The sequence below is a fragment of the Entelurus aequoreus genome, linkage group LG06 (genome assembly GCF_033978785.1).
Source record: "Entelurus aequoreus isolate RoL-2023_Sb linkage group LG06, RoL_Eaeq_v1.1, whole genome shotgun sequence".
In the NCBI taxonomy this organism is placed as follows: domain Eukaryota; kingdom Metazoa; phylum Chordata; class Actinopteri; order Syngnathiformes; family Syngnathidae; genus Entelurus; species Entelurus aequoreus.
In genome coordinates, this window is record NC_084736.1 from 73,392,102 (window position 1) to 73,405,080 (window position 12,979).

Genomic DNA, 12,979 nt, shown 5'->3' on the forward strand with positions numbered 1-12,979 from the left:
AAAAATCATAGTAAAAACCAAATGTCTTAAGACCATTTTAAAAGTGATTTATACCACATTTGAAGTTACAGAAAGATCTTAGTGATTAAAGCATTTTCAACAGAAGAAAAAAATAGTGGTAAAAAGAGTAAATATTAAAAACCAAATGTCTTAAGACCATTTTAAAAGTCTCCGGTGACTCAGACAGTCTGGCAGGGAATTCCACAGCCTTGTAGCAGCAGCACTGAAGGCCTGATGGTGGTTCAGGCTTTGTCCTTAAAATTGTAAGACTGTTAGTTATGGAACAGAGGAAATAGTTTGATTAAAATTTTCAAAAAGATTGTTGCCTGTGAAGTTATTCTGAAGGCGAGTGTCAACTTTTGTGTGTGTATTTTATCATGAAAGACTTGCAGAGTTAGTAAAGACTTTCTGAGAAGCCAACCTATATTAAGTGACTTATTGTAATGGCAGATATGTATTGATACAACAGAAGGAAACGTGTCCAGAGACCAATTGGACGACATTTCTTCAAGAGTTAGTATCACACCATGAACCACAATTATTCTTCGCATTAAAACTGCTGTTTTCCCGTTTTGAAACAGTTATTTTTTTATATTCTGTGTGATAGGATTAGATGTGTGTTTGTGTGGGTGGAGCTTTGTGCAGTGTTCTTAAACGTCAACAGATGCAAAAAACAACAGATGGAATACCTCTGCTTTCTGTGGCTTGGAAATCAATAGGTGAATGCACCAAATTTCTCTAGTCAGGTACTATATTATCTAATGTGAAGTTGTACTTTATATTCTGGATGTAATGTACATTCTTGACTGAGGTTTGAAGCTGCTAATGAATACTACCGCCTGTCTATGCTGGGACATGACTTCAAACAAACCCACCTTTTGCCTCACATACAGTATATTTTCAATATTCTGTACCCCCTCTTCAAGATTAATCAATCTCAGAAATGTATAAAATCTCTGGATCAAACTCAGTGACAGTCTCTTGCAGTAATTGTGATATTATGATATATATCGTAGTACGCCTTAAAAATGCCTGTCGTACGATATAACTCTATTTTTTATATCGTAATTTTAACATCTGGGCGACGACGTATGTATGTAACTGCAGCAACGATGCTACTTTGCGGCAGCATATTTACGTCATTCGAAAGAACTTTAGGGTCAGGGGCATGGATGTAAACAATGTCGCAGAGACGAAAGCACAATGAAAGCCAAACAAACCAACAAAACCTGAAGAGGAATTGGTGCTAAGAAGAGGAACTCTTTTGTTTTGATTGAAACATTTTAGACAACGGTAGGCTAATCTGTAAAACATGCCGCCAACAAGTCCTTTCTAGTGACTTGAACAAGTCTCTTCTTCATGACACTGCATTAAGAACAGTACAGAGACTTTGTTGAAATGTGACCAAATACAAATGTGATGAAAATGAAAACACACCAAATGAGCCTGACAGAGTCATTGTCCAAAGGCACTGTCTATTAAAAGCAGTCCCGCAGAGACCTAGAAATGATAGATTCCATCTGTATATTCATATGTTGAAATGGCCCTAGTACACACTGTAGAAAAGGAGGGCTGGTACTAAAAATAATTTTTATTGTTCTTTAATTGTCTTATCCTTTTTATACACTACCGTTCAAAGGTTTGGGGTCACATTGAAATGTCCTTATTTTAGAAGGAAAAGCACTGTACTTTTCAATGAAGATAACTTTAAACTAGTCTTAACTTTAAAGAAATACACTCTGTACATTGCTAATGTGGTAAATGACTATCCTAGCTGCAAATGTCTGGTTTTTGGTGCAATATCTACATAGGTGTATAGAGGCCCATTTCCAGCAACTATCACTCCAGTGTTCTAATGGTACAATGTGTTTGCTCATTGGCTCAGAAGGCTAATTGATGATTAGAAAACCCTTGTGCAATCATGTTCACACATCTGAAAACAGTTTAGCTCGTTACAGAAGCTACAAAACTGACCTTCCTTTGAGCAGATTGAGTTTCTGGAGCATCACATTTGTGGGGTCAATTAAACGCTCAAAATGGCCAGAAAAAGAGAACTTTCATCTGAAACTCGACGGTCTATTCTTGTTCTTAGAAATGAAGGCTATTCCATAAAATTGTTCGGGTGACCCCAAACTTTTGAATGGTACTGTATGTATGTAACTGCAGCAACGATGCTACTTTGCGGCAGCATATTTACGTCATTCGAAAGAACTTTAGGGTTAGTGGTATGGATGTAAACAATGTCGCAGAGACGAAAGCACAATGAAAGCCAAACAAACCAACAAAACCTGAAGAGGAATTGGTGCCAATTGGTTTTGATTAAAACATTTTAGTCAACGGTAGGCTAATCTGTAAAACATGCCGCCAACAAGTCCTTTCTAGTGACTTAAACAAGTCTCTTTTTCAAGACACTGCATTAAGAACAGTCTCTGGACTGTGTTGAAATGTGACAAAATACAAATGTGATGAAAATAAAAACACACCAAATGAGCCTGACAGAGTCATTGTCCAAAGGCACTGTCTAATAAAAGCAGTCACGCAGAGACCTAGAAATGATAGATTCCATCTGTAAATTCATATGTTGAAATGGCCCTAGTACACACTGTCGAAAAGAAGGGCTGGTACTAAAAATACTTTTTATTGTTCTTTAATTGTCTTGTCCTTTTTTATATATAAACTATGTGTTGTATAAAAAAAGGAGAGAAGATCATCAAAATGAGCATTCATTTTGTGTGTGTGTGTATGTATATAAATATATATACACTACCGTTCAAAAGTTTGGGGTCACATTGAAATGTCCTTATTTTTGAAAGAAAAGCACTGTATGAAGATAACTTTAAACTAGTCTTAACTTTAAAGAAATACACTCTATACATTGCTAATGTGGTAAATGACTATTCTAGCTGCAAATGTCTGGATTTTGGTGCAATATCTACATAGGTGTATAGAAGCCCATTTCCAGCAACTATCACTCCAGTGTTCTAATGGTACAATGTGTTTGGTCATTGGCTCAGAAGGCTAATTGATGATTAGAAAACCCTCGTGCAATCATGTTCACACATCTGAAAACAGTTTAGCTCGTTACAGAAGCTACAAAAATGACCTTCCTTTGAGCAGATTGAGTTTCTGGAGCATCACATTTGTGGGGTCAATTAAACGCTCACAATGGCCAGAAAAAGAGAACTTTCATCTGAAACTCGACAGTCTATTCTTGTTCTTAGAAATGAAGGCAATTCCACAAAATTGTTTGGGTGACCCCAAACTTTTGAACGGTAGTGTATATATTTGCATAATATACTGTACATACACACACATATATATATATATATACACATACACACAAACACATATATATGTAATTTTATTAACAAAATACTATATCGCGATTATTTATTGTTTTCGCGATTTTGTTATAGACATTGTTGTCCATACACTGCAAAAAGTCAGTGTTCAAAAACAAGAAATTTTTTTTAAAAAATTGGGGGTATTTTATTTGAACTAAGCAAAATTATCTGCCAATAGAACAAGACAATTCGGCTTGTCAAGACTTTCCAAAACAAGTAAAATTAGCTAACCTCAATGAACCCAAAAATACCTTAAAATAAGAATATTCTCCAATAACAAGTGCACTTTTCTTGGTAGAAACATAAAAGAGACCTTTTTGCTCAATATGTTGAAAAATATTCTTAAATTAAGTAAATGCTAGTGCCATTATCTTGACATAATGATATGCGCTCGGCATCATGATTTTTTTTTTTCATGCTTAAAATAAGAAATTATTACTTTAAAAAAGTAGTTTTATACTTGGGTTGCTTGTTACTCTCGGGGTCTCCTAGCCGCTCAGGCAAATCATATGGTCTAAAAATGCATTTTTCCATCGATAACATGACATCATCGCGCCAAGTGCGTGCTCTTTCAGTCAATTAGTGCGCATATGTACAGCCCGGCCCCCGGCCAGAACATTTTTAATTGTAATTTTGAAGAATTCATCTGAATGTGCATGAACTATTTCTGTTCAAAATAGTTTGAAATGTCACATGTGAAATGTTTAAATATTAACTGTTAGTTTACTGTACTGTGCCAACTGTACTACTATATGAGTATGTATTTTTTATTGTTTCATTGAAAATGAAACAGCAAAGTCCATTTGGCTGTCATCCGTTTTAATTATGAGACACAATTGTGTCAAAGTCATGATTTTTTTTTCATGCTTGAAATAAGAAATTATTACTTTAAAAAAGTAGTTTTATACTTGTGAGTGTTGATGACACAGCTTTGCAACAGTTGATATTCTAGTTTCAAGCATGTTTTACTCAATATAGGTCATCAAATCTCAGCAACAAGCTGTAATATCTTACTGAGATCATTTAGGACCAAAACACTTAAAACAAGTGAAACACTCTAACATAAAATCTGCTTAGTGAGAAGAATTATTTTATCGGACAGAAAACAAGCAAATATCACCCTTATTTGAGATATTTCATCTTACTTAGATTTTAGTTTTTGCAGTATACATTGTTGTTATAGCATATTTAAAAAGTAAATTCCTCATATCAAGGGGACCTTTAGCGTCTATATAACTTAATATAGACTGAATGCCAATCATTGTAATGTATTCATTGATCCATAGATTACTTATTGCTTATCATGTGCTAGGTAGCAATAGCTGTGAAATGTCGTTTAAAAACATCCTGGCATTTCTGAATTTTAGAGATGAAACTTCTGGAGAAGATGCAGAGGACAAAGAGCCTGCCGTGGCTGTCAAGGGTCGACGCACAGCCAACAGCCAGGGGCGGCGTAAGGGCCGAATCACCCGCTCCATGACCAGCGAAGTAGAGGAGACGACCGCACCGCCTGTCAACAATGAGCTTGGTCAGTTCTAGTGGCTTAACATCAATCAAAGCATGCTTGGAATTAGTTTTAAAAGCACATACTGTATTTTTCGGACTATAAGTCGCAGTTTTTTTCATAGTGGGGTTCGTCTTATACTCAGGAGCGACTTATGTGTGGAATTATTAACACATTACCGTAAAATATCAAATAATATTATTTAGCTCATTCACGTAAGAGACTAGACCAGGGGTCGGCAACCCGCGGCTCCGGAGCCGCATGCGGCTCTTTGACCACTCTGATGCGGCCCAGCTGCATACTTGCCGACCCTCCCAGTTTTCCCAGTATACTTAACGACAGCCACACAGCTTACACTGACGGTAGTCGTACAAAAACAACTTTAACACTGTTACGTTACAAATATGCGCCACACTGTGAACCCACACCAAAAAAGAATGACAAAAACATTTCTGGAGAACATCCGCACCGTAACACAACACAACAAATACCCAGAATCCCATGCAGCCCTAACTCTTCCGGTCTACATTATACACCCCCGCTACCACCAAACCCCCCCACACATCAACACCCCCCCCCCCCCTCTCCGTGCGTCGGTTGAGCGGAAGAGTTAGGGCTGCATGGGATTCTGGGTATTTGTTGTGTTGTGTTTATGTTGCGTTACAGTGCAGATGTTCTCCAGAAATGTGTTTGTCATTCTTTTTTGGTGTGGGTTCAAAGTGTGGCGCTTATTTGTAACATAACAGTGTTAAAGTTGTTTTTGCACGACTACCGTCAGTGTAAGCTGTGTGGCTGTTGAACAAGTATGCCTTGCTGGCACTTACGTGAGCAAGCAAGAGCGGCATTCTACATGTGGCCAAGCAGATACGCTGTTTGGGCAGACTGTAGAGGGCGCTAAAAGCAGTGCCAGCACGTCCTGAAATTTGGGAGTCTCCCAGAAAATTGAGACGGTTGGCAAGAAAGACGCTATCAAGCGCCATTCAATTAAAAGTCGCGGGCCGCACTAACATTAAATCTCCATATTGAGATGCGTGCCGGTGCGTGTGTCAGAGACCCCTGGTTAACATAGCGCGAAGCAATTTAAGCTTTGTATGCGGTGTTTTTCATTTTAAATTTTCAAATTTTTTTTGTGGCTCCCATTGTTTTCTTTAATTTGTGAAACTTACCAAAATGGCTCTTTGAGTGGTAAAGGTTGCCGACCCCTGGACTAGACGTATAAGATTTCATGGGATTTAGCGATTAGGAGTGACAGATTGTTTGGTAAACGTATAGCATGTTCTATATTTTATAGTTATTTGAATGACTCTTACCATAATATGTTACGTTAACATACCAGGCATGTTCTCAGTTGGTTATTTATGCCTCATATAATGTACACTTATTCAGCCTGTTGTTCACTATTCTTTATTTGTTTTAAATTGCCTTTCAAATGTCTATTCTTGGTGTTGGGTTTTATCAAATACATTTCCCCAAAAAATGCAACTTATATATGTTTTTTTCCTTCTTTATTGTGCATTTTCGGCCGGTGTGACTTATACTCCGGAGCGATTTATAGTCCGAAAAATACTGTACTCCACCTTAAGCCCTATTAACAAGTGCAATTTACTCTTATTGGATTTTTTTAGACCATCAATATTTTATTAAACAAACACTTTTAAGCAACATTATTGTGTGCGCACATTTAAAGATATCTGTGAAATTCTGTCATCACTAAACTGAAATAGTCATGCCCTATAGAATCGATCTACTGACCCATACCACCAGAGTGCACTGTTGCCTTTTTTTGCTCGAGTTGTTCACTTCAAGCTTGTGCACCCTGTTTTGTGCTAAAGTGACACTGAATACACCAGTTAGGTGTTCGGTTAAACGACATCTACATTCATTCCCATTAGTTCTAAAAAGACAAAAGTGTTACTTAAGTGACAGCTTGGACATTACACTTTTTTTTTCCCCCTTTGACAGGATATCAGATGTTGCTTAAATTCATTCACACGGAATTGCACAATGACTCAACAGATTGTTTGTTCCTTAGCTGGTTAGTTTGCCCTTGACAGCTTCATATAGCGGTCATGCAAGTACAAGATCCAACTTCTCTGTGTGTCGGGCAGGGCCAGGGTCACTCTGGCTCATACCCTGTGCAGAGAGAGAGAGAAGCCAGTTGTTATGTCTATAATCATTAACTGACTTCTCTCCTTGGATTTCCTGCTTCCTCCATCTAAAACAAACAGTTTCTAGCGACCTAGGCAGCAGTGCCTCTTTGGCAAGCAGCACTAAGTACCCTGCCCCCTCGCATTGTTTTTTTTCTTCTCTAATTTCTCTCTTTCCTTTCCTCTTGTCAGTCACTCCCTATAACTGACTTTGTCACAACTGCCCACCCCTCCTCCTTCTTACTTTTTTGATGTGTGTGTGTGTGTGTTTGTGTGTGTGTGTGTGGTTATGTGTGTTTGACAGCCAATCTGGAGATGAATGAGAGCTCTCGCTGGACTGAAGAAGAAATGGAAACTGCCAAAAAAGGTAACAGCAGCAATCTATGTGAACTTCATTGCGACATTATTGTGCAGAATAGAGTTGCCACTCAAAGAGCAAGTCATTTTTTCTTCAAAAGCACACAAGACAAATGATGGGGTTGCGACTTCCTGTTCGTGAGGCAGCGATTGACACGTGCTGTTAAGTTGTGTCTGGTTGTAGCAACGTGAACAGGGGCCGCTGCTCTTCACAACCATTTCCCTTCTCTGGGTCAAGGCAGCCAGTCTTCTTATCAAGGTGGCTGTAAAGTATGTCCCCTTTATCAGTAACCTCTGCAAATGCAGCAGCCATTAACCTGCCTGTTTATTATCTCTGACAGAAGATTACTCAGAATCACGGAGGTTGCTGATTCTGTGCCCAATGTCCTCACACTTGCGCTGTGTGACTGTTGCACGCAGTACATGATTCTCAAACTGAGTTGATGATTGAGTGAGCTTCTAAACCCACAGTGGGTTCTAATTCCTCACAGTCTTCAGATAGGGATTCCCCGTAGATCAGCATCTTGCTAAATGCTGAATGGGTATTTTCAATGAAACAGAATTACCAATGACATTTTAAGAAAACATTCAAATTAAATTATTGGCTTAGTGCTGTTATGTCACGACCTGCTGATGATTTATTGGGTCATATGCATGGCTTTTGTGTGACTCAAGTTTTGCTTCTGAATAATTCAGTCTGCCCTTCCTTTTAATCACAATAGCTCAAGTGCCTTTTCTCTTTTCAGCTGCTTGAATTCAATACTTCAGCCTCTTCTTGGGGTGTTTCTAATTCTGTCTACATATGTAGTGGCCCCAGCAATGTGCGGGCTATGCATTAGTACATATTTGTATGCTCAGGGGTTATTTTTCAATATCTGGCACCGTCTTGGTTTGAACACAGGGCCGTGTAGTAATCCTGGTTAATGTCTGCAGTTCCATTCTCCTGCGGCAGGATTAGTGGGGTGCTCCATCCCAAAGGATTAGCCTGGCAGCTCAGTAGATGCAGGGCTTCTATGAAGTGCTTATGTAACCACAGAACCCCAGTAACAGTAGCCAGAGCTTGAAGAGGAGCTGGTCTTGGCGATATTTTAGCACTTCTAACAGCTTGTAAAAACGAGTTCAAACTCCTGCCCTACTATAAACACACACCATGCTCAAGTTGTACACATTCATCAAGGTGCTCTCCTCCCCGGGTGCTTGACATGCGTATGTTTTAAAGAGGCTTACTTGGCCTCAAGCTTATTGTGTCCATCCCCTTTAGCTAAACTGATCTGAATAATGACATTTATGTCGCAGGTCATTTGAATTTATATACAGTGTGCTTTCGAGTACTTTTGGCCACACACTGCAAAAAGTCAGTGTTCAAAAACAAGGGAAAAAAATACAAAAATTAGGGGTATTTTATTTGAACTAAGCAAAATTATCTGCCAATAAAACAAGAAAATTCGGCTTGTCAAGACTTTCCAAAACAAGTAAAATTAGCTAACCTCAATGAACCCAAAAATACCTTCAAATAAGTATATTCTCACTAATAAAAGTGCACTTTTCTGGGTAGAAAAAAAATGAGACCTTTTTGCTCAATATGTTGAAAAATATTCTTAAATTAAGTAAATGCTAGTGCCATTATCTTGACATAATGATATGCGCTCGGTAGGGATGTCCGATAATTTCGGACTGCCGATATTATCGGACGATTAATGCTTTAAAATGTAATATCGGAAATTATCGTTATCGGTTTCAAAAAGTAAAATGTATGACTTTTTAAAACGCCGCTGTGTACACGGACATCGGGGAAGTAGAGAGCGCCAATAAATATAAAAGGCACTTCCTTTGCGTGCCGGCCCAATCACATAATATCTACGGCTTTTTACACACACAAGTGAATGCAATGTGTACTTAGTCAACAGCCATACAGGTCACACTGAGGGTGACCGTATAAACAACTTTAACACTGTTGCAAATATGCGCCACACTGTGAACCCACACCAAACAAGAATGACAAACACCTTTCGGGAGAACATCCGCACCGTAACACAACATAAATACAACAGAACAAATACCCAGAACCCCTTGCAGCACTAACTCTTCCGGGACGCTACAATATACAACCCCCCCTCCCCCCGGCCACCAATAATGGACTTTGTGACTTCAATAATAAATATGGCAGTGCCATGTTGGCATTTGTTACATTGTTTAATGCATCCAGCGGGGCATCACAACAAAATTAGGCATAATAATGTGTTGATTCCAGTTGGACAATATCGGAATATCGGATATTGGCAAAAAAGCCATTATCCGACATCTCTAGCGCTCGGCATCATGATTTTTTTTTTTCATGCTTGAAGTAAGAAATTATTACTTTAAAAAAGTAGTTTTATACTTGTGAGTGTTGATGACACAGCTTTGCAACAGTTGACATTCTAGTTTCAAGCATGTTTTACTCAATATAGGTCACAAATCTCAGCAACAAGCTGTAATATCTGACTGAGATAATTTAGGACCAAAACCCTTAAAACAAGTAAAAGACTAACATAAAATCTGCTTAGTGAGAAGAATTATCTTATCAGACAGAAAATAAGCAAATATCACCCTTATTTGAGATATTTAATCTTACTTAGATTTCAGTTTTTGCTGTGCAGTATTTGCAGTGTCCATGCTGCACAAAGATCTGCAGCCCAGACGAGAATTGTTTAAAGGCTCCAATAGCTCTACCTGTGAATGTGCGTGTAAAAATACTGTATGTTTTGTAAAGATTGTCTCTGGCCAAGTTCTGTTTGCATATGCACACTTCTTGGCTGGGGTTTATATAAGTGTGCTAATCTGCGAGGCTTTGCCAGAGCGCAGGCAGGCACCTGGACAAAGGCCCCTGCTGTAGTTGCTGGAACAATCAACATAAAGGCGCTGCAGGTAGAAACCATATATCGTCTTTCTTTTCCACTCTCGCGCTCTCTTTTGCTTCTCTCGCTGTCCACTTCTTGGTTCGGGAGATGGCGCGAGCCCAAGTTGGCAGGAGCTGTGGAAGATTTGGCAAGTGAGGGGGTCCCCTCCCCCTCACTCTCTCTCTCCTTACTCGGGTTTTATTATAGACTGGAGAGAGGTCACATTCAAGATGAAAAGCAGGTCAGTCAGGAAAAATGTGAAAGCCTTTATGCTTTCTCATGGTATCAACATCAACTCTGTTGCCTCCTCTGTCCCCTCCTCTCTCCCTCCGCCCCATCGTCTCTCTTTGCTTACTGTCCACTCCTTTATTCTGACCCGGTCTCATTCTCTCTGTCTCTCTAACCCCCGTCTCTCTCTTTCTCTCTCTCTCTCTCTCTCTCTCTCTCTCGCTCTCTCGCTCTCCCCTCCCCCTGCTCTATGTTTACACTTGGACTGCCTGAGTATGTTTGTGTCTGTGTACTAAAGTATTAACAAGAGAGAGAGAGAGAGCGCGCGCAAGCAAGAGCGAGAAGTTGGTGTGTACTCACTCATGCATTAGTGTGTGCACTGGTCGGTGGTGCCTGCTGGCAGGGTGAGGTAGGGGGAGGGATAGGCAGACGGAGAGAGGGAGGGGAAAAAGAGAGATAGAGGCGAGATCAGATGAGGGGAGAGAGACGAAGTGAGAGAGCGAGCAAGCACATAGCACTGCCTCCTAGTCCCACTTTCCTGTGGAAGTCCTCCTAGACGACCGCCATTGTGGAGAGACGCGGCACAAGAACAAGAGCTGCACTTCCAGAGGCGGAGGAGAGACGGGGAGAGACCAGGAGCATGTGTTGTTTTGGAGCATATCAACCTGACCCCGGCTCAAATATCAAACCAGCTGTAAGCAAGAGTGGAGGGACTGAGCTGTTTTTATCCGAGTTCTGGATTGGAAGGCCCCTGCGTTGAAGAGCGATTCCGGCAGCCTACCCTGTGATCAGATAGTCGGATCGTGTGATCCAGCAGGGCCTCAAGACAACGGCTGAAGTAACAGGCATGTGACACAGCGACAACCACGTTCTGGCTGCACCAGCTGTTGATTGGACTTTCTCTGGGTGGAGCCTAAGGCCATGGAGGGTCTTCATTGGCTGAGAGACAGCCACCGGCTTTAGTATCGCTGCTGCTGATTGGATGTTTGTTCCACGTGTTTTTCTCTGCTTCTGAGGCTCGGAGTCAACCACAGCTACTTGGAAATGCGCTTTGTGCACTCGCATACAAGGACTAAACAATCAATAGATGTGTCATTGCAAAGTAATTTTTGATTCTAAATGTGTTTTTATACAAATCAAAATTCATGAAGTACACAGCTTTTACACAATTCATGGACTACAAAGTTGTTTTTGTCGGGTGTCTATGGTGGCCAGTCGGCCTCTTCCTCTATATAGGTGTTTCTTTACGTCTCGCTGACTTTTGGAAGGAGCTACGGCATGCATCCTTAGCAACATCCTTTGTGGTTGTTCTGCAGCTTTTAGGTACAGTCAGTTCAGCTTTTGCTGTAGTTTTTTTTTTTGTATTTTTATTTTAGTGCTGTTAATATATAATCAGCAGTAAAGTGAATACTTACAAGTCTTCTCACACTTGCATGATGATGCACTGCTTTTCTTAGACCATCAGAATCAGAATAGTTTGTAATTGTTTGAGAACGGGTTCACAAACTAGGCATTTTTCTTGGTGCAATCGTGCAACATAAAACACATACAACACAGAATGTCGCCACACACAGTATGTCAAGGGTTATATTATAGCATCAAGATTATTATTGACAATTGAGTGGTCTTGATTCTTGGTCAAATGCAATCTTGGTATAATAGACCGCAGCTTGTACGTGAGTACGTGTACCCCAGCACATGCACTTGTAACTTTTGTGCTCATCATATAGCTTGTTAACTGCTGTTAGGGCCAGCTTTTATTGCAGCTGTTCCTTGTGAATCGTACTTTTCCGCTGATATCAGGGTCAGCTTAATACAACTGTTTGCTTGTTGTCTTAACTGCCTCCGTTAAATAATGAGATGCGAGGACCTTTGAACTCTTGTACAAGGTTATCCCGCAAAGTGTTGGCTCCTTGCTTGTTAATAACAACCCGCAGAGAGGCTGCCCTGCCAGGACCTGTCATATTGGCACAGGAAAGAAGTGGGCGGTGTAGGTTAAGCCTCTTACAACACACACTGTTAATGAGTTGCTTTTAGCTACCAGCACACCCTGAAGGGGAAACACCACGGTGAATTCTACACAATCTGCCTTTAGCTCTCCCTTGCACAAAGATGCTGACTACTACTGTACCTACAACATTTCTCTTTTAGCCCACACAGTATGTGGATTTCATGACCGCTTTTTCTATCATTCTCTGGCCGGGTGGGTGCATGTCGACTCTTGTGTAAGGCACAATCATGTGGTTGGCTGGGTAAAGGACCATGGTTTCTTGGAACTGGGTCACATCAAAGTTAGTCAGAATATAACCGTGTGACCTTAGTGCGGGAACGTTGGATATGTCGTTGGTGGAAGGGGCGGTCCGTCTACTGTGTTACCACTTCCCTTACCGATTCTATACTGGTGTGTATTTAGGAAGATAATGGCAGCTTGCCAATGCTCCTCCTTGCCTGGGTGTCTGTTACACTGTGGACTTGGCTCGCAGACTGCCCTACAGTTGTGATAGAAAAACTAATATTTAG

General features: G+C 40.3%; 1 protein-coding gene across 6 annotated transcripts in view; it reads left to right on the forward strand.

Moving 5' to 3' along the window:
• LOC133652577 (nuclear receptor corepressor 2-like) overlaps positions 1–12,979 on the forward strand; it is a 212,767-nt gene that overhangs the window by 139,925 nt on the left and 59,863 nt on the right. For all 6 annotated transcript variants that reach the window (XM_062051491.1, XM_062051494.1, XM_062051495.1 and 3 more), the window contains exons 16-17: positions 4,712–4,872; positions 7,300–7,362. In XM_062051491.1, the coding sequence (XP_061907475.1) occupies positions 4,712–4,872; positions 7,300–7,362 (224 nt within the window). The remainder of the gene's footprint in view (positions 1–4,711; positions 4,873–7,299; positions 7,363–12,979) is intronic.